This window comes from Lycorma delicatula, chromosome 8 (genome assembly GCF_047948215.1).
Source record: "Lycorma delicatula isolate Av1 chromosome 8, ASM4794821v1, whole genome shotgun sequence".
Classification (NCBI taxonomy): Eukaryota; Metazoa; Arthropoda; class Insecta; order Hemiptera; family Fulgoridae; genus Lycorma; species Lycorma delicatula.
This window is the reverse complement of record NC_134462.1, coordinates 131934076-131961784: the sequence shown is the minus strand read 5'-3', so window position 1 is coordinate 131961784 and position 27709 is coordinate 131934076. Positions and strand designations below refer to the sequence as shown.

Genomic DNA, 27709 nt, shown 5'->3' with positions numbered 1-27709 from the left:
TTTTTTTTTCTTATATTTTGGTTTTCCCCTCATAGGATTTCTTTTACATAGTATTTTTCTTTTTTTCTCATAGTATTTCTTTATATATAATGAAAATTGCATACTTTCACTGTAATCTCTTTGGCATTTATTTTATTTTTTTTTGTATATTTAAACAGTGATTGGCAAAGATAACACTACTAATTTTCTAATCTTTCACATATATTTATCATTTGCTGTTTGTTTTCTCAAGGATTTGTATTTATAATAATTACGAGGTGTGTTCAAAAAGTAATGAGAATTTTTATTTTTTTAGAAAGAATTGTATTTATTACTATAATGTTATCCCCTTCAAAATAGTCCCCATTAGATTATATATACTAATGCCAGTGCTTTTTCCAATCCCTGAAACACGATCTTTGGAATAGTGTTAAGCTCTTTCAGCTATTCACTTTTAGTCTCATCTGTGCTTGTAAAACGACAGCCCTTTAAGGTTCTTTTTATTTTTGGAAATACAAAAAGTCACATTGGACCATGTCTGGCGAATATAGCGGCTGGGGTCACATTACATTGTTTTTGGCTAAAAATTGATGAACAAGCAATGAAGTGTGACCAGGCGCTTTATCATGGTGCAAAAGCCACCATGAATTGTTTCCCCACAAATTCAGGTGTTTTTTCGGATCGCTTCATGTAAACAGTCTTGAGCTTGTAGGTAATATTCCTTATTGATTGTTTGATCTTGCAGCAAGAACTCATGATGCACTATGTTGTTAAAATTGAAGAACACTGTGAGCATAGAGCATAACCTTCACATTTGACTGTACTTGTCTAGCTTTTTTAATTCTGGTGATCCAGAATGCCTCCACTGGGACGATTAAGCCTTAGTATTGACATCATATCCGTAAACCTATGTTTTATCACCTGTTATGACACGTTTCAGTAGTTCTGCATCATTATTGACTTCATTTAGCGACTTCTTTGCCACTGTTTTTGTTCGAAATTCAACAATTTTGGAATAAATTTTGCCGTCACATGTTTCATACCCAAAACATTAAAAAAAATTTCACGCATCAGCCAATTGATACCCCAACATCATCAGCGACTTCTCTGATTGTGATTTGGCAATCATTCATAATTATTTTTTTCACTTTTCCACGTTTTCATCGATTATTGATGTGCTGGGGCATCCGGGGCGCTTATCAACGTCTTTACGACCTTAATGGAATTGCTTATACCACTCATAAACCCTTGCTTTACTCATAGCAGACTTGTCAAAAGCAATATTTAACATTTCTAAAACATCGCTACACTTTATTTTATTCTTATAGCAAAATTTAATTCAAATCTCTGATCTATTATTTATACAAATAAAAAATCGCCAATCGTACCAAAATACGTGTTATTCTTTTGACAGCTGATAACAACAGATTAAACATCCAATGTGGCTAAAAATGTACAGATACTTTTCAGACATGTTTACAAATACAAACACGAAAAAATACTGAGAATCGGACTAATATAATCCGCAAAATTCTCATTACTTTTTTAACACACCTCGTATACAAAGTTTCTAGATTAATATGTTTATAGATTGAAAAATCTGTAGTGATATTTTTCAGGAATACATTCTCATAAAAAAAAGTATTAAGCCAAAGAGCATTTGTCAGTAATTAGAACAATTATGTTCTTAATTATAGATTGTGATGATGAAGCCAGACTATTAAATATTTTAACATGTAATACGTAGAGTAGGATCCTTGTTAACCAATAACCAATTCAGTCGGGACCAGCAGGTAGTCTGTTAATATAAAAAGTTTGAATATAATTCCCTATTATATTAATAATTACTTCAGTAAACTGTTTCCTTTAAACCGTTAGCATGAGTTTTAAGGTATGAAATATTGACATATTTAATAACTTATCAGGTAAAATTTATTATTTTTAGCTTATTAATTCATATGTAAGAATACATTTTACTTAAAGAGTAAGTTACTTTTATTGTCAGTTCTTGAGACCTTTGAGTTCACAAAAGAAAGCACTACATTTGTCATTTTAATTTTTTTTTATCAGTTACATTTTAAGTAGCATTACAGTAAGTAAGTTACATTTTAAATTTATATTTCCAATTTATTACCTGAAGTTAATGCTGTACATATAACACATATGTACAGCATTCATCTCTTCTGGTAGCATCTTTTTTTTTTTTTTAAAAATAAACAACTAAGAAAATATTGCTATTCTTTAAGTTCAAATTTTATTTTGTGCTGTTTACTACTTTATTTAAGCAATATTTCGAATTTTATATGGATGTATATATATATATTTATTTATAAAGTTTAAGTAACTGGTTTGGTCAATTAACCCAGAGACTCGATAGAGGGGCAATAGATTTCCAAACATGCTGCTTGGTAATTCCTAATAGACTGAAACTACCTTATAATATATATATTTACCTTATAATAATTTAGAGATTTTTCTGATATAATTAAAACAGGCTATTCTTGAAAGTAATGATTCGTTTAGTAATTGACTTGCATAGATCAATAGTGTAGAGATTAATGACCTACAGAACTCAAAGGTTGACCAATTGATTGACATATACGGTAATCTATCTTAGTCAACCCCTTCTTTTTTTTTTGTCAACCCCTACCGTGTGCAACATTGAGATGAACGTAAAATATGTACGATTATATTTTTGAAAATGTTTGGTACGATTGGATGAATTTTGACGAGTATTCCAAGCAGTAATCATCGGTCATCTCTGATGCAACTTGAAGCATGTCAACGATAAAATAAAAAACATTTTCTAGTTTCTATCTTTTATTTGGAATTGGTTTTTCCTGGAATTTCTAGAGTAGAAACTTTGCAAAACCGTACTCCAGGCTAAAAGATTTGCACAGTTTATGGAAGAGTGCCTAGAAATAGAATCAAGTTCATATTGAAATTTTTAACCCGCTTTACACAGAAGTGAGACATTCTACTTATGAGAAAAATCTGTTTGAATACAAGTTGATGGTTGTAATCTTTGAGGTCTAAACGTTTGGTGCCCTGTTGATCAACATCATACCAGAAGGAATAACAATTATTCTAAGGTTACACTATATTATCCAAAATCGATTGACAACTGGCAAAAGCTCTTCATATTGTCATTTGGTGTGAGGTCACATGAAACATTGTTACCTGATAATTTAATATTGCTAAAAATTAATTAGATATGTCACTGGAAATTACTGATTATTAAAAGATATTTTTTTTATTGACGGGCTAGTCAAAGATCTATAGATGCACATTTCTTACTATTCCTCAGCCATTTGGAAGAACAGCCCTTATTTTTATTAGTGAGTTTTAATTGTAAAATTGGGTTCAAAATTGCGAAGATGTTGAAACAAAATGCATTTGATTATCATGTACATATTATGTCTTCTTTAAAATAGATGAGTTAGATGAAATCATTATTTTAGAAAGAGAAATTGGTTCAATCGCTGAACTAATTGGAATTAATTTTCTACTAAAATTAATTCCTGAAACCATTTATTTATGTCTTTGTATAATATTAATTAGTATCTTTGCTCCTAAAAATTCAACAAAAACTGGCGTAATTAAGGTAGAATGTGTAAAAAACTAGAGTAATTTAAGAATGTAGTACTTAAGTAACTAAAATCTATGGTAAAAGCCATAGACATTGTAGTTTTAAAATTTAATTAATGTGTATTTGAAATGTTTACAGAAAATAAAGATATGGTGGTAAACTTAATAAAAATGTGCTACAGAGATTTTCCATCAGAGTGTGCTACTGCTGCTACTGAATTACCACCTGATGTGGCTGTTACGCTTCAACAGATATGTTCTTCATAGTCGTTATAAGTTATAAACATTAAAATAAGCCTCATTACAGTCTGCTTAAAAGAAGGAAAAATGTATGCTCCTGTCAAACACAGCTTTAATTATAGCTATATAGTTTTTTTTTTTAAATATTTTATGTTTGAATTAACTTTAAAGAAAGCAGTCTATTCATTTTGTAAGACTGAAAGAAAATTTTATTATGAAAGAAATAAATATCAAGTTGTTAATATTAGGATAAAATTATACTGTGATTCAATTTTTTAATTTTATTTTAATATTAATATTATTTATATAGTTAGATCAAAAAATTTATAATAAAATTTTACAGTGAATATTTTTGTTCTTTCTTGAAAAAATATATATATTTATAGTATAACAATTTTTCATTTATTTTTTATTCTCAGTTTGTTGTTGCTTCAGTTTTTTATAGTTTATAATCGACCATGTATTTTTATTATTTTATTATGGTAGAATTGCTTAATTTTTTTTTTTAAAAACTTGCATGCAATATTTTCATCCATAGCTTGTGTCAGACATTTTCTTTTGCCATTGCCGTTGTTTACCATAAATGTATTTGTCACACAGCTGATCCTTTATTTATATTGTACATTAATTTAAGTTCATTCTGATTGTAAAATGTCAGTTATAAGCTCGTTTTTATGAAGATAGCTTCAGTTGGTGATTAGTAGTTTTTTCAGTTGCCATTTTAAAAGTTTATTTATTTACTTTTTGAAAATGTTTATATTGTTATTTGTAATGAAATTAATTCATTGAATTACAATTCGTATTATAAAAAATTTCAAAAAAATTGTTAGAAATTTAATATTGTGATAAAAAAGTGAATTTCACTGTATTTGTTATAAAATAAAATTATTTTATCTGTATTTTGATATTGTCATTACTATACCAAAATTCTATATTTTTCTAAAAAGACGTGAATGCCATAAAAAATCACTTACTCTAAATAGCTGCCAGTCTAAGTTAAACCTTGAATGTGGTGGTTGTCACTGTGATTGACAAGTAGAGTGCAACGAATGGATGCATCAATCTGATTGGCACCTCTATGTGCAAGGATAAGTCAGACATAAACCAGATTTTTGTCTTCACAACTCGCTTACAAATATGAATTGCTGGCAGAGAGATATAATGGAGATATGGGAAGGGGATGGGTGCTCCAGCACTCTAGAAGGTGCGTTTGGTCAATAGCATTATGTCAGAGCTACAGCTTCTGAAGTTTCTCACAAATGCGACATCAAACCATCAAAAATTTTGACTAGACTGTGTATCCAGCTTGGGAATATGATGTCCCAAAACTCCTTGCAACTGTCTTTTGGGATTAGAAAGGCATGTTGCTCATCAATTTTCTCTACAAACGTTATTCTGCGATTGCTACCATATTACTGTCAGGTTTGTAACAAAAGGCACCACATGAGCCAATCAGAGTTGTGATTCTCCTATACACCAGGCCTCGCATATCTGTTAACACTTAGGTTAAACTGGGTGAAATTTACTGAGAACCTTAGAACAACCCCTGTATAGTCCAGATTTATCCCTCCGTTTGTTTTTTTGTTTGTTCCATTGAAGGAAGCACTGGCAGGTTATTAATTCCAGAGCGACAACAAAGTACAGAAATCACTGCACAATTGATTCGTGACAAGTCCTTCAACTCTTTGTGATGAAAGGATCCAGAAAAGTACTCCATGCATTGGGAAAGATGTGTAGAATTTTAGGGAAATTACATAGAAAAGCGATAAATACATTTTGTACTAATAATGGCGAAAAAGGAAAGTCTGGTTTATATTAGACTGACCCTTGATATTTTACTTAGTAGGATGGAGTACCAATGACTTATTACAAGTTTTACTAAAAAGATAAAGTAAAAATAGACTAGTTTATGAGTTTTATTTTATGTACATTCTGCTATAAACCAAATCACACACCGAACTTTCTGCTGCGGTGTTGTCATGACAACATGAGACTGCCGACCAGATATGCAGTGAAGGTCACATAGTGGTGCCATTACTGCAGCGAATATTTACAGTGTAAAACTTAATAATATAACAAACATATGTATGAAAACCAGGTGCTTTTAATCAATTACTTCATTATGATTTTTTGCAACCAAGGAGTTCTTTTACAAACATCTTGTATATTTACCTGCAATACTCATTTGTTGACTTTAGAAAGCATGTACTACTTTATTATGTGATCAGATACTTTATTAAGTTATCAGGTAATGTCTGATTCTTTACTTTTGGAAGTCAACAGCTTTATACCATCCCATCCATTATAGAGTAAATTGGATCGATGTTGAACCTTGATGATGTCTGGCACAGTTTACAAAATTTGTACCAATTTTGCTGTTGGAATCAACAGAATTTTGGGCCTAGCCTCTGCAGCTTTTCTTCCCACTACACACTTAGCTGCAGAATACTTTTCACTATGCACATATACTACACTAGGTACACTACATGAATTACAACATATACATTTACTCGACTACGCAACAACATCCAACACAGTTTTCTCTTTCACTTACACTTGGTGGTGTTGCGACATCGTACGAAATGCAACCGTAACCCAAGTTGGGAACTATCATGCCGATGGGTGAATGGCTCTACGTAGTGAGTCTCGAACGATGTCCTCTGGGCACCAGAGCAAACCCAGTTGTATTTAGCTCTGGCTCTAGTACGCGTGCGCTCTGCTGGAGTGGTCTATTTTATCGCCGGTTCTCGTGGGACCAAAATTTCAGTTCCTACAACCAATTCTATGATGGTTGGTGGTCCATCTGAAAAAACCACCACATTAAGTCTGGTGAAAAGGCCTTGGTCAGCTTTGTCTGACGAGGATAGTTTTGCTACAGCCGTTGAAGGTGGTGTTAGGTGCAAGAATGTTCACTTTGTTGTTGTTAAGAATAATCAGGAGGGTGGCTCCCTTCAAAAGGTCTCACCTTTTTTGATTAGTAAATGCATCACAGGATGTATTGGTTCTTCGAGGAACATTAAAAAATTACGTGACGGGACAATTCTGGTAGAGACATATAACGACGAGCAGAGACGATCTTTGTTATGTCTGACCAATATGGGCGGCATAATCGTAAGTACGGCATGCCACAAGACCCTGAATACCAGCCGAGGAGTGACTTTTTGTCGTGACCTAGAAACGAATTTGAGGGAAATTGCTGATGAACTTAGTACTCAAGGTGTTGTAGAGGTGAAACGGCAGAACCGATGCTGTCCCTTATACTGACATTCATCTTCCTGTTCCTCCAGGGAGAATTAGAGTGGGTTACCTCTCCGTTCGGGTACGCCAGTTCATTCTCAACCCACGGCGGTGTTTCAGGTCCCAAAGGTACAGTCACACTACAACATCTTGCTTGAGATCGGAGGTCTATGCTCGATGTGCTACCGAAAGCCACAGTGACGCTAACTGTGAGGAAAGAGAAAAATGTGCAAACTGCAATGGTTCGCATACGGCTAGCTCCCAAGATTGCCCAACCTTTAAGGAAGAGAAGGCGATTCTCAGGATCTGTATCTTTCCCGGCTGCACACAGGGAGTATAAGAAGATAGTTAACTCACGGAACCTCGTTCAACCATATGTGTCCTTCGCCACTGCTGCATCAAAACAGACTGCTTCACCTGTTCATACTCCACAGTGCGGATCCTGCACGGAACTTAAGAAACTCGTTCAGATGCTTTCTGATCAGGTTACTTCGCTTACGGCCACTATTTCCGGGCTGACAAGGGTGAGTGAAAAGTCCTGTGTTGCAATGACTGAATCCAACAGTGTTGTCCATACAAAAGTTCCTGCTCCCAACGTGCTGCCGGTATGGGCAGAGGCTACCACAGACGGTGGTAAGCCATCTAACAAGGCCCCCACGAAAGTAACCCGCATGACCACCCCCTCTGGGATGTCAGTAGCGACGTCCTGTTCTCATAAATCTCCTCCACTGTCACCCCATATACTGTAGGATATGATTGAGGAACCTCCCGACCCAAAGGCGTCGGAGTTATCTAAGTTGAAGAACACAAAAAAGAAAAATAGAATCGCGTACAACTGAATTCTATGTGGTTTCCTGAGTATATTTATTATTTATTGTTGTTATACTTATATTTTTTACTTTATTTTAATTTTATGAACATTATTCAGTGGAATGTTCGGGGTGTACGGTCCCGCATTGTAGATATTGGAGTACTGGCGCAGCTACATGATCCAATTGTCATGTGTTTCCAGGAGACTCATCTTCTGCGACATGACCCAATCGCACTCAGGGGATACTTTTGTGAGAGATTCTACTGTGTAGTGGACGGTAGAGAGAGTGGTGAAGTGGCTATTTTCATGAGGGATGAGGTTTCAGCTGACCACTCTCGTTCCTGCTGTTGCAGTGAAGATCTCTGACCTTCTCAAGCTGCATATCTACAATCTATATCTCTCGCCGAACACTGAGTTCAGTGCTCTGGATATCTCAAACCTCCTCGCACAAATACAATCTCCATCATTAATAGTAAGGGACTTCAATGCCCACCATGTTTCTTGGGGCTCGACTTTCTGCTCCACTCAGGGAAATATAGTACACAATGTAAGACAGGACTTGGACCTTTGTTTGCTGAATGATGGATCTCATACATTCATGTCTTTATCATCTGGTACTATGTCTAATATCGATCTCTCCATGTGATCGCCGGCTTTACTCCCTCGTTTTGGTTGGTCTGTTTGTGACGATTTTCATGGCAGCGACCATAAACCAATTCTTCGTTTCGGTGTGGACCACGAGATTCGGAGATGGCCACGGAGGTGGATTGTTGAAAAGGCGAATTGGGATGGATATCGTACGGCCTTCCAATCGCAGTGTGACGTCGGTGCGGGCATCCTTTAGCAAATTTCCTCTCTTACGTCCAAAATACTTGAAACTGCCAGCAGATATGTCCCACAAACATCGAGCAATCTTAAACGTCCTTCCGTTCCGTGATGGAATGATGATTGCAAGTGTGCTATTCGGAATCGACGGCGTGCACTACGCTAATTCAATAATAGACCTACAACTGAACATCTAGATATGTACCGCAGAGCTAGGGAGGTGTGCCGTCGGGTCTTCTTGACCGCTAAGAGGATTTCATGGACGAAGTATGTGAACTCCCACATCTACTGTGTGGAGAAAAATCCATGCAATTTTCAGGTCGCCAGGGCATTCTATTCTCGGTCTCGTCGATGAGGGAGAACTCCTTACATCATCTTCGGCTGTAGCAAATGCTTTAGCAAAATCTTTCCGTTCGGTGTCTCTCACCTCTTCATATAGTAACGACTTAGAGGGTACAAAGCACGGATGGAAGTAATGGCGTTGAATACTGGTGTTTCGGTTGGTGAATTGAACACACCATTCTTACTTAAAGAATTGTTACACGCACTTAGAAACTCACGTGACACTTCCCCTGGACCAGACAACGTTCGCCTTTATATGCTTTCGCCACCTTCCTGACTCAGCACTACAACATCTTTTGAGTATTTACAATGGTTTATTCTCCAGACAAGTCTTTCCGCCCGACTGGTCAGAAGCATTTATTATACCGGTACTAAAACCTGGCAAAGAGAAAACCGATCCCTTAAGCTACCGCCCTATTTCTTTAACAAGCGTATTGTGTAAAGTAATGGAGAGGATGGTGAACCGCAGGCTTGCATGGTACTTGGAGAAACATGGCTTTCTTTCTTCGGAGCAGTGTGGTTTTCGACAGGAAAGATCTTCCATTGACCATTTGGTGTCGATGGAGGCAGCCATACAAAACGCCTTCCTGAATCGCCAACGCCTCGTTGCTATCTTCTTCGATACAAAAAAGGCGTACGACACGGCCTGGCGACGCGGCATTCTTAACACCCTTAGGAGGTGGGGGATCACTGGCAATATGCTTGCTTTTATCCGGGGATTCTTGAATCACCGGAGGTTTCGTGTTCGTGTAGACGGTTCACTTTCAGACAGTGTCGTCTCGGAAAATGGGGTACCTAATAAAGTGCCACCTTGTTTTTGTGGCCATAAACAACATTACCGATTGTGTAAAGGCTCCTGTCTCTCGTTGTCTTTTCGTTGATGATTTTGTTATTTACGTTGCGAGCCGCTCTACACCCACTGCCGAGCGACTGATACAGAACACTATATTTCGCCTTGAGGCTTGATCAGGGACTACTGGTTTTACATTTTCACCCGACAAGACGAAATGTGTAGTCTTTTCTCGGCTACGGAACCCTTCTAATCCGCGGGTTTTTCTGAACAGAGAGCTTATTGCTGTCTCTACTTAAGTCAGGTTTCTGGGTTTGCTTTTTGATAGCCATCTTACCTGGGTCACACATATAAGGGAATTGAGGACAAAGTGTTTCAAACTTTTGGATATGATGCGGGTCCTTAGTAACACCAACTGGGGAGCCGATCGGTCGTGTATGTTGCGTTTTTACTACTCCCTTGTTCGTTCCCGTTTGGATTATGGTTGTGTCGCCTATTCTTCAGCTCGTCAAACTGTACTTAAGATGCTGGACATTGTGCATCATTCTTTTCTTCGGCTTGCCACAGGTTCGTTTAGATCGAGCCCTATCGCAAGCTTACTTGTAGACAGTGGCGAGCCATCACCTTGGGATAGACGTGACCAGCTTTTGTTATCTTATTTTGCTCGTCTCAGCGGACAACCAAATCACCCAGCTTTTGACCCAGTTCATAGGGATCCTAATTTGAGGAAATATGAGGACCGTCCACGTGTTACTGCGCCTGCGGGTGTCCGTGCACGACGTCTGCTGCAGCGTTTGAATGTTGGCACTCCCCCGCTGCTTCCATCATGTCCGTGCTCGAATCCCCCGTGGAGAATAAACCATGTGGATTTTAAGTTTGATCTTACAACGTATGATAAACGATCAAGCCTCCTATTGTTTTCCAGCAGATGTTTCAGTTTCTCCTCACCAAGTCGAACCCAAACGTGGTGGTATACACTGATGGGTCGAAACATGACGGTGACGTTGGTTGTGCTTTTGTTTTCGATGAACAGACTTATATGTTTGGCCTATCCGGTGTTACGAGTGTGTTCACCGCGGAACTACTCGCTGTGGATAGGGCTCTAAGTGTCGTTGGCCCTAAATATAAGAGCATTCTTGTTTGCAGTGACTCGTACAGTGCTCTTCAGGCGTTGGAAACCCTTTATTCCGGACATCCTGTCGTCGTTGGCATTTATGATAAAATCGCTGAGTTAGATAAATGAAACAGGGGGTAGGTTTTTGCTGGATCCCTAGCCACGTTGGAATTCTAGGTAACGAGAGGGCAGATTCTGCTGCAAAAGAAGCGTGTATTCAGCCTCCTTTCACCACCCGAGTTACTACCTTTGATTTTATCAATCGTATAAAACAATCACCGCGAGCGAGGTGGCAAAGTGGCTGGACGGCTGCCGTCGATAATAAACTTCGACGGATTATAGATTCAGTGTTGCCGTGGGGCTCCTCTTGCAGGATCTCTCGTCGTGAGGAAGTAGTCCTCTGCCGGTTACGGTTGGGACATACGAGGATCACGCACGAATATCTAATTTCAGGAGAGGACCCACCCCTATGCACAAGATGCAACTGCCGCCTGACTGTGCACCACATTCTCGTAGACTGCGTAGTTATGCGGCGTTGCGTCGTCAGTTTAATTAATATACCCAGCAACATTCGTGATATCTTGTGCAATGATGGCGGGATTTTGGAACGGATGTTTCTCTTTTTACATGGTACAGGGTTACTGCAAAGGATTTAATATACTCATATATGTTTTTCTGTAAGGAGAGTTTTTTTAATAATTTTAACCTTTATTTTCGATTTGATTTTTTAGTTCTATGTGTTTAATTTTATCCGGGGAGGGTAAATTCTATTCGGGGAGGGGATTTTTGCGCAATCCATCGGAGTTTGGTAAGTTTTTATACTTTCTTTATACCATTATTTTAGCTTTTATATTATATCAACTTTGTCTGTAGTATTAGTTTTGGGTTTTGTTTTGCCTTCTTGGCTTGTTTTAATACATTTTTATTATATGGTTAATATTACGTTTACACCCTGTGTGGTTTATTATTTTGAAGTTATTTTACCCTTTTAATAATAACTACCGGGCGATGATAACGCCCAGGCGTTTTTCGCCCAAAAACAAAAAAAAAAACAGAATTTTTATTATGGTTCACTTTAAAGTAAAGGATTTCTTTGCACTCAAGTGTTGGTTGTTTGGTATATGTACAACAAATGAAAATAAATTGTGGAACTGTTCTTGAGATATTTTAGATTGATTATTATTGTTATTCTGTTGGCAGATGACTCCTAATATCCATTCAACCAGACACATGCAACTGGTTTTTTTTTTCAGAAATTAGACTTGCATGCAACTTTAAACTTTACTGTGACTGCCCATTTTTTGTTGTATTAGCAGTTCATAAAACCTGATCAAACTTAATTTTTATTAAACTTACACTAGGTTGATTATACTTAATTCATACTATCACCATATCATCAACATAAACAACCACAAGTAAATAGTGTATGGTGCATTTAAAAAGCAGTTGAGCCTGATAAAGAATTTACAACTTTCATACTAACAAAAGTGCAGCAATTAAAACAATATTAGAGAATGCAGTCATTTATATACATAAGCTTATCCCTATTATTTAGTACAGTTCTTCAAGCAGAATACTTTGTTGATACTTTGTTGTTTTTCTTTTCTTGATTTTGGAGAAATTAAATTTTCATGGAACAGAACGGTACTAGTTAACTAATAACCACACAGTAACAGGATGTGTAAGCAAAAACTTGTTATCTCATGATATATTTGGATGAGATTGGGCAATACAGAATTCAAAAATTTAATAACAAATGAATTTGCACTTACTTTAATAACAGTTTCATTTCATTACAAAGATATTTAATGGACTAGGAAAGTGATGCCTTTAATAAAAATTAACAAAATCCAAATAGTTTTGTACAAGTTTTATCGGAAAAATAAAATTAGATCTCACTATACATACAATAATTGAATGTAATTATACATACATATAATCTTTGAATGTTACATTTTTAGAACACCTAGATTCCATAAAGTTGAAGTCACATTTTATAAACTATTTGTTTTAAATCATTTTAAGTTTATTTTTGAGTTCTGTTTCTGCTTTGTTACTTGCATTTTGTTGACTTTATGATCAATGGCCTCAGCACTCCATGCAAAATAATAATTATTTGTTGTATATGTATAAATAACTTTATTACAATCTTTAAAAAAAAGATCCATTTATCAAACTTAAATGTATTGCTACATTGAATGAAAGTTTGCTGATAAAAATTGGACCTAATCACTGGTAAAATACAGTTTTTAGATGGCTAATTTAAATGTAAACTTCATTGTCACCTTCAGCAGTTAAAATATAACACTAAACCTTATTTTAATTTTATTTTGTTATAAATAATTAAGATTTATTTCTTTGTCACTTGTTTTTACTATGTATTGTGATAGGTATGTATATCATGGTTTTTTCAACAATGTCAAAAAGCACTCATTTAACCCACTGTCTGAAAATGATTTCATTATTGTTTTTAATGAAAATATTTGTCAGAGTTCACATATGTTAAAACATCAATTTTCAGAATGTAAAAGTTGAAAAATCTCTTTTTTGCTTTGAACACAATAGGCCTTTTCTTGCTGTGTATTTGTAACTTTTTTGAAATAATTGCAACAAAATCATTCTTTTCTATTAATAGCATGATGTAACAGTTACTTTATATTAATCTGTTTAGAGTTGTTTTTTTCAGTCAGTTTTTATTTAATCTTTAATAAGGAAAGCATCTTAATTAACTGACAAGTTTATGTTTCACATTTCTCTTTAGAACTCCACAAACTCTCAATATATGTTAATTTCAGATTTATAAAAATCAAAGAAATGTTAACAATTCCTGTAGATTCACATAGCTTCAGTCCAAATATCACGAATCATTTCATCTTTTTTAACCAAATAATTGCAGGAGCATTTATAAATAACTCATTCCTGACATGAATTATTTAACAGGATAAGGTACTGGATTCATTTGTATTGAAGTTTGGTTGTTATCTCAGTTTTGACTAATTGAAATGCGCTTCCATTTATATTCTATAATTCTTTTTACTCCTTATGAATCTCACTTTGCTATATTTCAATTCATAAAAGAAAATTTGAATCTTGAGTACTGCAAATATATGCTAGGTTAATTTAAAATAACATAAGATATATGAGGCTAAGATAAAAATTAGATTTATCTAAATATATATATATATATATATATATATATATATATATATATATATATATATAAATAAATATATTAAATGGTTTTAATTAAAGATGTTGCAACAAAATCAAGTTCATTAAACATAAATGTTCTTAAATTGTTTAACTTTCTACTATTTTTCTATATTTTACATGCTCATTATTTGATTATAAAGCCAATTAAAAACTACTAACATTTTTTTACGAACACCATTTTCAGTTTGAAGTTCTTGAGTAGAATTTTTCATTATTTTTTCTATTATTTGAGATGAAATTGTAATATATGTCATTGATTCTGTTGTAATATTTTGCGATGAAATTCTTTCTGTAGTATTTAATTCACCTTCTGTTAAAGTTGTTTTTAATGTTTTATTTATTGAAATTTCGGAAAAATTTTCATTGTTTACCATATTTGCACTAACTTCAGTTAAATTATTTTTTGTATTATTTCCAGCAGTAGTCGATGAACTGTTATTTATCATTGAACATATGGCTGACAAATTTTTTTTTGACACAATGAAAGTTTCTTCATTACAGGCCGGATATACATCAAATAGATGAGGTATTACAGATGATGTATTTATTTCATGGTTAAAGTCAGTTGAATTTTGTTGATTTTGAACAGATGTTATATTGTTTGATTTTACTGTAGTTGCTTCTTTTACAATATTTTGCGTACTTATTTTCATTTTTCGTCTTGGACGTTTACGATAATTACATCCTTTTATATATAACTTTGATCTAGGTCCTTTACATTTTTTATATAATTTCCAAGCTGAGAATCCATTTCCTGTAAAGTATTTTGCTTCAATGAATATTTTTTTTACACATGCAATATCATCTGTTATATCATAATCAACAAAAGCATCGCAAGGGACTTTACAAAGTTTTTCTTGATTTTCTAATTGCTCATCAGAATGTTCATAACAGAATCTTTTGTGAATTTGAAACATTCCATAAGTACCTGTTTCTGTATCGACTGTATCAGTATTATAACCAGATGACTTATACGTAATACATAACCAAATAGGTAAATCTTTTTCTGGTATTTTATGACGCCAATATAATTCTCTAGCTAATTGACAACGTTTAAATTGTTTACATTCAACAGATATTATTAATATTAAATTTAGTAAGATAAGATAAAACATTTTATATAAATACATTTAATGTGGCATACTTATGTTATAATTATTTTGTAATTACTTACTTTTATTTATGTAATCAATAAATAACCAGTTTTTCTGACATTGTAAAAAAAATGTGTTGTTTTACTTTTACAGCACTATATACTGTTCCACGAAACATATTAATGACTAATTTAATTTTTTTTTATTATCCATTTACATCATTTGTTATTATTTTACTGATAATGAATGACAACTGTTTATCTATAAAAGATTTTTATCATTTTTAATTTATTTGGAGATAACAAAAATAGTTTATATGTTTCATGACGACAGTTATAAATAGTATATTTTAATGTTCAGTGTTTGCATAATTGTAAATTATTAACATATAAGTTGTAATCAAGAAAGTAGTATATAGAACTCGTGTAAAATTTGACAGATAAAAGGCAGTGTGTTAAGCATTTTGTTATTTGTTGTAGAGATCAATAATATGTGTAAATTAGCTTATAATGTGTTTGTTTTATTTAATTATTGATTAACGGATTTTCATAACCTATTATTATTTTTGAGTAATTGCTTTAGAATTTAATTTTAAGCTTAGAAGATGGGCAGAGTACATAGGTTTTATATTCTCTGTAAGCAAAACTTATTCTTTTCCTATCTATAAAATGATAAAAAAAAATTATTTACTGTTAAACAGACAATTACTAAAGAATCATCTAGGCTTCTAACGATCAAATAAACGTGGCTGGGATTGTTAATGGAACTTGTTAACAGAACAGGATCAGATTAACGTGGCTGTGTCCGGTATGGTTAATCCTTTCTTTTAAACATGATACTTGAAATCCTGGATTTATCAAAAATAATTCATGAATAGATTATTTGTAACAAACACTTAACTATATTCATAATACCTTATACAAGGTAGGTTATGTTTTGAACAGACTTCATTTAAACCAAACCTTTTATACTTGGGATTGGTTACACAACTACAGGTTTTCAAGGCTATGTTTCAATAGCCTCAAATTATTTACCCAGGGAAATATTTCTCTGTTGACTTAGAGATTATACTTTCATTGTTTTTAAAGCAAAAATTAAATGTTTTAATTTAATTAATAATTGGAACTTTTACTTCATTATTCAATGATCTGGTATAGTATAAGAAAAATCACAAATTTGAAGAAAAATGTGCATTGGAAAATAACCCATAAGGAATTTTGTAACCCTATTAAATGCTAGAGGAAGTACAGATATCAGAGTTTATTTTTGTCAATATCTCAGCAAATGTAGTTTTTTGAAAAAAAAAAGTAAGTTTTACCTTTTTAAAGCGAATAATTATTATTACCTTTAATTTTTTTATCTTTTCTTCTATTTTACTACTTAACAAAGATTAACAAAAACGTTTTTTATATAAGTATGTTATTGTTGCCTATTAAACAACTATCTTCCCATTTTGACAAACAACCAATCGGAAAATACTTCTATATAGGTTATTAAATTCTGTTAACTTTGGTTTTTAGTATCTACCTAGTAAAAATTTATACGGTTATGAATAAAAAAAAAATGATAAAAGTATTTTTTATTTTTTGGTTAGTATTATTTATCAATTTCTTTTTTTTTTGTGCGAGATTTTAGTCAAAATACATATATAGAGTGTATCACGAAGTTCTCCCAGGACTTTAATAACCTATTCTACTCATGAAAATAATGGGAAAAGTTCATATAAACATATGTACTACAATGCTTCATTTGTGAGTTATGGCTAGTGAAAGAATTCACTTAGATTTCAGCTACCCCAGTGAAATAAAGTTGTACTGAAATTTTTAGGACTTTAATTAAAGAGCAGAATTAATAGTCTCTTATGGCTTTTTCCTGAAAAATAAAATAAAATAGCTATCAGAACTGTATCTTCAGTAGTTTTTGAGAAATCTGGGGTGAAAACCAATAAATTAGGGTAAAAAATTCTGTATTATTATTTAACATTTGAATTTAGCAATTTGTCAGTTATGTTTTCTTGTAATTTTTAATGCTAATTTGTAATTTCTTTGATTGTTAAATGTAAATTCACCATTAAGGATTGACATTTAATAAAGTAGTCGGTCAATTCATTCAATTTAATTTATATCTCTTTATATATTCACATTCTCTCAGCTATATGATCTTTTTGCCTTTTTTTAAGCTCTTTTAAAAAATAACAATATTTGCAAAAAAGTTTTTGTAAAATCACACCCCCGCCCCAAAAAATACTGTTGTAGTCATCTGCTTGATTGTGACATCACAGGTGAGTGATGAATTAAATAAATGAATAGTATTTAAAGTGTAAAAAAAGTAACTCAGTTTGGTTGGGTCTCAAACTCGGATCACCTGGCTGACTCAGTACCCTGGTGTGTTAATGCTCATGGCTACACCAGTCTGCCATACATGCATGTGAAATCTGTTTTATGTAAGTTGTGAAATTACATAAGTTTAGTTAGTGCTGAACATCACCACTAGTACTGCCACACCCATGTAAATTAAATATGGTATGTGCATGTGCTTTAGTTAGAATCATTGAATTTAACAAAAAAATGTTATATTTAAGTAGAATGATAAATATTTTTAATTAAGTTGTATGTGTGAGCCGTGCATCAGACACAACTATCAGTTCTAGGAAAATCCTACAACTGTGTTGTCAGCTTTTTCTTACTTGGCTTATTAAATAATAAATGTGATAGGTGTAATCTTTCAATTTAGTTAAGCTTTTAATTTCTGCTTCTTATTTTAAAAATGGCTTGAATGATTATTTTATTGTTCAACAGCCATCAGCTGTAATGCCAGATTATAATAGAAATATAAGGCCTAATATAATAGAATAAGCACCTCAAATACTAATGACTCCTTTGCCTATCACCTAGTTGGAAAGCAAGTTTCTGATTAGTCCATCAGCAAAATCACCCACATTCATAAAATTACTGCTCTGTTAACAAAATTGCCCCTCAAATTTACAAACAGGGCAATCCTATTGCCATGATACTGATACTGGAAAGAAGAGACCAAGGAAGTAGATAATCCTAATGGTTCTATTAAGAGGAGTTTTACTTCCTTTAGGAGATGGCGAAATTGGCTAGGATCACTAATTTTTCAGTTTGGATTTTTTTGATCATGTTTTCAGAGTTGCCAATTTACCTACAATTAAGGTATGGCGTAATAATCTTTGACCAAACTGAAATTCTGTAATACAGGTAGATTACAGAAAAAAATGACTCCTTTTTGTTTTAAAGTGATTATTTTACAATCTTTAAAGAGGAAAATAATATTATGTATTTAAAAACTCTCATACGTAAATATAAAGTGATCCTGGTTGTAAATTAATTTTGTTGGTGTATCTTTTTTAATTAGGATGTGTTTACAAAAAGTTATTTTCAAAAGATGTTTAAAAATTATATAAAAGACTTTATAATATTTACTTTAATAATAATGAAAAATTGATTACCAATGATCTGGTGAAAAGATGTTCTTAAGAGTTAAAATAATCATCAAGTTCATGCTATTTTCATATTTTAAAATTGAATATATTTTTATAAACTGAATATTTTACTGGAAAGTGGTACTTATATTTCACTATAAGAAAATCATTAACACTTTCTAGGTAAGACAATATTCAGTTGAATTTTATTTAATTATTCATGTCATAATGACAAACGTGACATATTTTTAAAGACTTTTATTTTGTTTAACCTCCAGGACCACCATTAGATATTGCTTTAGAGGACAAGATGAATGATTTTTAGCGTGTGAAAATGCCATGCCTGACTGGGATTCAAACCCGGGACCTCCAAATGAAAGGATTTTTAAAGACCCATGTAATGTTTACTCACTATTTAAAGTTAAAAACTTTATCTGAATTTGCTATATTAAATATTATATTTTTAATGTGGTATAAGTTTCTACATTATAAGTAAAAGATTGGCAGTTATTTAAGTTTGAATATGCTCTGTATTATAGCTTCTGGCAACCTACATTTTATTGTTGTTATTGACTTTTATTGTCGATTGTCCTTCTGATAAATCACTAGAACGATTTCGACAGGTCTCCCGATAATAGAATTTTTTTCATATCTATAGACTAGAATGTTTTAACATCGGTATTGCTCATAAATATAGTGAAAAAAGTCCCTATAAACTAAAGTCTAGAAATATTTTGTTTTTTAGTACAGCTGGTGAAAAATTTCAGCCACATTTCTGCTGAATAATGTACCAAAACCTTTCTTTTCAGCGACGCCTTTAACTTTTTGTCAAAGAAGAATAAAAATATATGCATAAAGACTGCATCAGTATTGAGCGGGATACTATTTAGAAATGTTGTCTACGTTGTAGTCGCGAAACATTGGCCGTTGCCCTGTGACTAGATACAACTCGTGGATTCAACAAATGTGGTGTAAAACACCGAGATACATGTTGCTGGCGATTATTGTCTGGTGCCTACACAGCAGACAATAATTTCGAGACCTGGGTTTAAGTTGCATGAAGCTTAAGTCGAAGTACTCATTTATAGTACAAAAGCTAAAAAAAATATATATGGATGTAATAACCCATAAAGTTATGTTTATATTTTTAATGTTTACATTCTGGTAGTCGTAAATAAATATTTGCTCATTAATCTTATTTAAAAATAGTACAATTTTAATTCCACTGATTTGGGCTTTTAAATTGATTAAATGATTGACAAAACTTCAAATGTGACTAACAAAATCATAGCTTCCAAAGTGAAACGAATTTATATGTAACGGTATATTAAAGAATATTTCTTATATTTGTTAAATAGCAGTAGTACATTTAAATTTTCAACGCTATGTACGCAGTAATAAATTTACCAGTCAACCATAATAAATAAACATATAAATGTTAGTGCATTTGTAGGTTAACAGCAGTTTATTGTAGTGGCATTACTTCATGTATTCATTGAGTCACATGGTATTGATGTTAGTATGTAATTGCGCGGGTTCATTGCGGACGTTTAAGTGAATTCAATAAGTAGTTTTCGTTCTTGTTTTTGTATGCAATGTTCTGTAAAGTTCTTTGGCATCAGTTTAATCTGAAAAAAATTATTTTCATGCGATGGATAATATTTTTGACAGTTTCCAAGCAGAATTAAAAGGTAATATTTGTTCTAACCTCAATTGCATGAGTACAGTGACTTGTTAGTACATTTATTTTTAATGTGTTAATTTGTAATTTTCTTTTAACAAATCCATTTTATTAGAGAAACATTCTGATGTTTGTATTTTAATATTTGTTTTTAGAAGTATTACATTTTTCGTATATAATACACGAGTAAGCATTTTCTTCTTTATTATGTATTTTTTCAGTTCCTAAAAAAAATAAATAAACGAATATAACAAAAAGTTGTTGAATAAACTTTTAGCATAATAAAACAATTATGTGAATTTAAAATATTTATTTACTATATTTAAACCAATGGAATTTGGCCTTAAAACAAAAAAAATATTGTCCACTGTAAAAATGTTAGAAAATAAAAATAATGTGGCCACTAACATTATATTTCATAGGCTGCTACAAGGTAACAACACATATGAGAAACTTAATAGTATTATTTTTGTTAAATATTTTATTAAAGCAATGAAATGATAAAAAAATGAGTGAACTTGGACTAACATTAAAGTAAGCACTGAATGGCATTTGTACTAATTTGACCTAAGTCAGATAAACCTGTGAAAGGATTAAATAAAAATGAAAACTGGTTCTTTAAGATGATCCTGAATAAGATGGTAAAATATCTTGATCAGATTTCTGTGAGTTTATTCTTCCATTCTTCTCTCAAATTTCTTTTCCATTATTCTTACTTCCTTGGACAAGTACAGTGGAAGTTAAATCAGCTGCCTCCTAATTCAGTTTGTGGTACCATGTTAGTAGTACCTTCTCATTCAGAGCAGTTACTTCCTTTTTTTTTTAATAATCTACCCCTTTATATTTGAGGTAGTAACCGTTTGTGTCTGTTTAACTATCCAAGGACATGGCTTTCTAGATATATCACAAAAGACCAAACTAGTGGTCAAGGTACATACTGGGTAAAGCCAAGCCTCCTATTCCTGTTCTTAATCAATCATTCAAAGATGAAATACTTGCTAACTATTATCTTAATATTTTGTTCTATGGTTTCTTAAATTCAGAGTATTTTTATTGATGTAAATGGGTCATTCATCGGAGAAAGTAGGTTTATTGTGAAAAGCAGACTAGGGCATGTTTTTTACATTGTTATTTTTCCATGAATTTTCTGGAAAATACATTATTATTACTGTCATCTTTCATGACTGAATGGGATCACTTAAGTCAGTCTATAATTCAAGTCTCTTTGATGGGGCTGTTTGGGATTTGCAGTCCTCCCACTTTTTTTCATACATTCCAATGTTTTTTCCCCTTATAGTGTTGAAAATGTTCGTGTTGTGAGTTTTTACTTGTGAGTGCGAAATGAGTGTGTTTGTTCTTGATTTTCGTGTTTAATTTTATCTTATGGTGTCCTCTGGTGTGAGGCCAATTTCCTTCAGATCCTTTCTTATTTCTGTGATTCATCTGCATTTTGTCTTGGTGTTTTTCAAGTTGAGACTGTACTTGTGAATCTTGTGTCCTCACGATATGTCCACAGAATTTTAATCTCTTTTTACTCATGGTATCAGTTATGGGTTCAACTCTTTGTACATGATTTTTTTTTGGGCATAATCCACCACTGCCCATCTTTCTAGTACTTTTTATTGATACAGTTCTTCTAGTTCTTTAAATTTTCTGGAGTCTATCTGTCTTTGATTGTTCTTTCAGGTGGAGGAGTATTTCTGCTATATAAGTGGCTTCTGGTTTTATAACTGTGTTGTAGTATGTTATTTTTATATTTATTGATAGGAATTTTTTATTGTAAGTGTAACAGATTAATTTTTTAGCTTTAGCTAATTTGTTTCTTCTTATTTGGATCAAGGTTTTTTCATTTAGGTTGTTTGTTATTTCTTCGAGGTATTTAAATTGGGTTACTATTTTGATTTTATTACCATTTATGTTTACTTCTTTAAATCGTGTTGGTTTCTGGGGCATAATTTTGGTCTTTTCAAATGATATTTTTAGGCCAATTTTATTTGCAATGTTTTCAAGTGCAAATATCTGTGATTTAGCAGTGTTTGGTAGCAGTGCCAATTCATGGGTAAAACCAAAAAAGTTTGTTTTGATTTTTCAGCCTATTCTTTTGGGGGGCATTTTTTGAGCCATTCTGTTATTACCATTTCTAGAGTGCAGTTGATAGCAGTGAGAGCCCAAGGTGAGAGTATTGGTGCAGTCCTGTTTTGATCTCAAATGGTTCTGAGAGCTCACCTCTGAATTTTAACTTTGTTTAGTGTTTGTGAGGGTCAGTTTTATCTTGTTTTATTAATTTGTACTGTTTCATTTTATAGTATATTAACATTTTGTTACAAAACAAATATAAAACTTATTAAAGATGTACATTTGTAACTGAAACAGGCGTACCCAAAAATTAGCTGCAGTTGTATTCATAATTTCAAATTCCATTTTGCTTAAAAGTAATAAAATTAATTATATATTTTCATAGTACTCCATGATAAATAACTGTTAATAATATAGTAGATCAATTTCATTATAAACATACTTTAATGACAACTTTACACACTGGTGGAGGCTTGATTTTGAATGACAAATGGTAAATTTAGAGTTACTAATAATTAGTAGTTGCAAATGTGAAAAAACAAATTAATTAAAGCAGGAGCTTTTCTATAAGTTTAATAATACTGTGTATAGTCAATGTATTCTTGTTTTTGACCAACCTCAAGTACATGAGTTCATAGAAAGAGTCTTATTGCAGAAATCTTATGCTAAGAAACTTCTCTAAATTTTGGATTGAAATTTTTTTGAAATTTTTATTTAATATTGTTTTTAATAAATATAATAAAACAATTTTATTGTATTTACATTTATTGTTCAAAACGTATTCAGTAATGATTACAAGATTATTTAGTTTTTATTTTATTCTATTTGAGAGTCATCACAATCATCAGTCAACAAGGATTATGTCATTACAAATTGTTCCTGTTTTTCTTTTTTTCTGGGCGCAGAATGAAATATCATTATCAGCGCCTGGACACATATTTATGTAGTACGCAATTAAAAATTAAATTAAAAACTATAATCCAAAAAGCAAAATAAAACCACAATGAAATATTACACTAATAATCTGAATTAAAACAACAAAATTATCATCAGCTATACATCAAATGGTATAAATAGCTGAAAACTACTACTGAATATTCAAATGTTTGAATATAAACTGATGTCCCTGAGAAATCGTAAAAGATTATATAACATCGATTCATTGTTCCCTAACATACTTTGCATGTCAGCCTGTAGTTTAAACTTGTGACGCAATGCTATATAACAGATACTGGAATTGTTCCTATATTCAATTTTTTGTTATCCTCTATATTTATATCTTTTTTCATTTGGTCACTGATACTACCAGGCACATAGTAAGAAAATATAAGTTGATATACTTAATAAATAGGCAGAACAGGGCTTTTCTATGATTCTACCATTTTATAAGTAGCAGCTGTATATTTACTTGCACTCTTATGCCATCATTCTGCATTCAGTCATCTTTATAAATTCTTTCATTTGTATATTCAGATCCGATTTCTTATGTTTGAATGTATAGTGTGTCCTAATGTAACAACACTCAGATTTTAATGTGAAGTAATGTCATGAATGTGAAAGTTGTATAAAATGTCAGCTGTTTCGTCTTGAGATCATACATCTGAAGGAAGCGATCAGTAATACTTATGGTGCAGGCAGTTTCAGGACATCTTCACATCAACTAGCAAACTACTTAAAGATTGGAAGGTGTTTTGTCATAATCTTTGAAAAATAACTTTGTATAATCTGTTCTAAGTTGCATTCCCGTTAATTTATTTTATTGAGCATTTTCTAATGAAATGTTGTAGTTAACATTCCACTTAAAAAAAAAACAAAAAAAAACTATTGTCTAAAATAAATGTTACCACGATTATGATACACTTTAGAGTTTTTGTTGTTTTAGATTTAGGAGAAGGCAAGGAAGATTGGTGGAATAATAATTTATCTGACATTACTGAAGATGAAGAAGACAATGAGAAAGACAATGGAGGAACTGAAATCAACTTTCTTAAGAAACAAAAAGAAGAAGAAGAAGAAGATGCTGATGATTCTAAAACAGATGTCAGACCAGAGTCTCCAGAACTAAAGAGATCATTTAAAAAATTAAAAAAGATGAAATTTTCAAATGTTTTGAAATTGGTTGATGGTACCTCTAATAAAGTGAATTCAGATTTGAATCAAACTTGTAAAACGATTACATCAAAGTAAGTTTATTTATTAAGTTATTATTATGTTCGGTTACGAGTAACTGTTTTAATATGTAAGTTTCTGGTAAAATAAATAAATTTGTATTAGATTTCAGGAATTTCAATTCCTCAAATTAATTAATTAAATACTATTAATTAATTCAAATTAATTCATACTAAACATTGAATACCAGTAAGTTGATGTATATTAGTAGTAGGATTATCTGTAAGTCACTGAAGTCACTGTGTAGGCTAGTGGTTTACAGATTTACATATCGATTGCTATATACTGTCCAAATGTATTTAATAAAGACGTTAATAGCTATTGTATACATATCTTTTTTAATATGGTTCAAATTCAAATAAGTTTTTTGTTAGCAGTTTTTAAAGGGAAAAGGTTATCGTCACCTGAAAATCAAAAAGGAGTGACAACATAATATTACTGAAGCAATTTTACTGGAACTTCCTAGAAAAAATAATAGTTGTTATTAAATATGTATTAGGATTTACATTAGTATTTGTGTTTAATGATATAATCAGAATCTTTAAGAGATTTTAAAGGATATATCTTAATGACTATTGTTAATGCACAAAACTACTAATGTAAAAGATAGGCGTATTTGAAAAATATTTTAATATTTAGACCAAAAAAAGTATTAAATTTATTGTTGTTAAATGCAGAGTAAGTGGATAAATAAAACAATATAATAGAAACTATTGAAAAATAAATTCTATGCCTTTATAAGAAATATAGTAAAATTAAAACATTAATGTAAAAATGAGAATGTACATCTATACATATATAATACTGTTAAATGCTTTATATTTATTTACTTACTTAGTTACTATCTTTAAAATACAATTATTTTAACTTAAAAATTTATCTTAAATATTATTATTTTAATTACTTAAATTTATATTGATTTATTTAAAAATATCACCATTTTAAATTTTGCTAAATAAATTAATGAAAAATGATGCTGCATTAAGTACAGACTAGTATTAAGACAAACCTTAAATGTAGAAACATTAGTGTTTTTAAATTACTAAAAAAATTCTCTTCACAATTTTATTTTGGAGTCTGAACTTTATAATAAAAACTTGATTTATTCATTGAAAAAATTAAATCTACACTTCTAAAAATCTGAGCATGTGCTGTGCGCTGCTTAAAATTAAATATTTGATAGGTAAATATTCTATCTGCAAACTGCAGATCAGAGGAACAGATCTAAGTGCTGCTGCAGATACTTTATATAGAATTTTAATATCCAAATTATTTTTATTCAAGTCTAATTTTTTATATTGTTATTAGGACCTTGTTCATGTTTTTGTAATTATTTAATGAAAAAATTATTTCACTTTTAAAATACTATTACTGTATTGATACTGTATTGTAGAGATACTGTATTGTCATCTTAAATAATGTGATTGTGTTGAAATACAAATCCATAAAGAAACGGTTTGTTAATGAGTATCTAAATTCCAGCGCGTCAATTCAGTAGTTACACTACTAATAATTGGTAAGCGATAAGTTTTCGCATTATGCTTCATATCATTAAAGAATTTTAAGATTTTATATAAAATTACAATACGGTGAATGAATTTGGTAAAGAATGGTACATTGAGTTAAGTGAAAAAGTTCCATTGATTTTTTTTTAATGTTATTGATTTCTGTCTGTATCAAAATAATTGGTTACCAATTTTTAGCCTTCAGTTGTAATTTTTTCATAAATTGCTGTATGCCTAATTCATTCTCAGTTTTTTATGATTGCACATTGAAATAGTAACCAGTTATCATTAGCGATACAGCTAAATAGATTTGAAGTTTCTTCTAAAGAAGATATCTAAGAAGAAAGCAGGGTAAGTGTTCAGAAAAGAATTTGATTATAGTTAGTCATTAATCACTTATATGAGAATTTTATCTTTTTTTTACAAAAAGTTAAACTGATAAGCAGTGCTATAGTTAATTACCGTTTTCACTTTGTTCAGTAGTTAATTAACTACATACAAATTTACGTTACATATTATTAAAACTTTTTCTGAAAATTTATTAGTAGTGGTTAATAATTTTAGTTGTGAGAAGTTTCAAAATTTCATTATTAAAAACCAGACAGCAATAAAAACCACTTAAAAAATTATTTAAATAAAAACCTCGATGGCAGTTAAAATTCTTTATCAACCAAAATGTACAGTAGCCGTCATGTAATGGTGAGCTTGAATGATCAGCCTGCTTACCATTGCTATACTATTGTTCTTCAATTCTGAAACATTGGCACACTATGATTAGTCATCTCTTAGTAGTGTCAACATGAGGTATGATATTTTTGGCAGTAATCGTCACCCCTTCAAGATCACCGTTACTTGGTGGTGACTGTAATTTTAGATATATGTAATTTTTTGGTGTGTTTTCTGTTTTTCCAATTTATTTCTGTAACTGCTTATCACAGTTTTTATTTAACACCTCATTAATACAAAACAATTTTTAATAATATTTTATGAAAGATACAATTGAGTTAACGAAATCATAAAATATATTTTAGTTTTTGCTAGTATTTATTAAGGAAAGGAACTGAACATTCATAATTTTATGTGGAAATTTTTCTAAATTTAGTCTTTCTTTCTAATTTTGTATTACAATTGTCCAGTTATTAATGGTAATTTTGAGTTCTGTGTTAGAGCAGATATCTGATTAAGTACTTATAAATTTTTTTAAGCTATGTTCATTCATATTATACGACCTAATAATGTTTTTCCTGGATATTGGGTGATTAATTGAATAAAGCTCTCTATTATTTCATTTCAAAATTTTCAAAATATTTTAATTATAATTGTAATTGAAATTGATTGATTTACATTCTTTCTTTGTTATTTAGGAATAAAAGTGGTTCCAGTGAAAGCAATGATATTGGTAGCAATATTCAGTCATTAGTGGGTGAACAGAATGAATTTTCATGGAGTTCTACGCTTGCATCACCATTAAGTACATCTGTTGTTAATTATTCTAATCTTAATTCTGAGGAAAAACAAACACTTATTCCCACTTGTTTTAATGTAAGTATGGTTCTTTTATTTGTTCCAGTTAATGTTTGTAGTAGCCTTAAAAATAATT

The 27709-nt window shown here is 31.5% G+C and overlaps 3 protein-coding genes across 3 annotated transcripts in view; 2 read left to right on the top strand and 1 right to left on the bottom strand.

The window, feature by feature from the left end:
- Positions 1 to 4706, top strand: part of LOC142329586 (importin-4-like) — a 77038-nt gene extending 72332 nt beyond the window's left edge. Inside the window, exon 19 of the mRNA XM_075374292.1 lies at positions 3707 to 4706. Within this exon, the coding sequence (XP_075230407.1) occupies positions 3707 to 3834 (128 nt within the window). The 3' untranslated portion in view covers positions 3835 to 4706. The remainder of the gene's footprint in view (positions 1 to 3706) is intronic.
- Positions 4707 to 12764: 8058 nt separating this feature from the next.
- LOC142329028 (uncharacterized) lies at positions 12765 to 15403 on the bottom strand. Its single transcript, XM_075373280.1, has one exon. The coding sequence runs from the start codon at positions 15267 to 15269 to the stop codon at positions 14253 to 14255; it is 1017 nt and encodes a 338-aa protein (XP_075229395.1). The 5' UTR covers positions 15270 to 15403; the 3' UTR covers positions 12765 to 14252.
- A 4792-nt stretch (positions 15404 to 20195) lies between these two features.
- Positions 20196 to 27709, top strand: part of LOC142328580 (uncharacterized) — a 72239-nt gene continuing 64725 nt past the window's right edge. The window contains exons 1-3 of the mRNA XM_075372347.1: positions 20196 to 20369; positions 24318 to 24618; positions 27474 to 27651. Coding sequence (XP_075228462.1) covers positions 20330 to 20369; positions 24318 to 24618; positions 27474 to 27651 — 519 coding nt within the window. The 5' untranslated portion in view covers positions 20196 to 20329. The remainder of the gene's footprint in view (positions 20370 to 24317; positions 24619 to 27473; positions 27652 to 27709) is intronic.

Bases quoted from the DNA above. Each gene is read 5' to 3' on its own strand.
- LOC142329028 (XM_075373280.1), bottom strand. From the start codon at position 15,269: ATGTATTTATATAAAATGTTTTATCTTATCTTACTAAATTTAATATTA.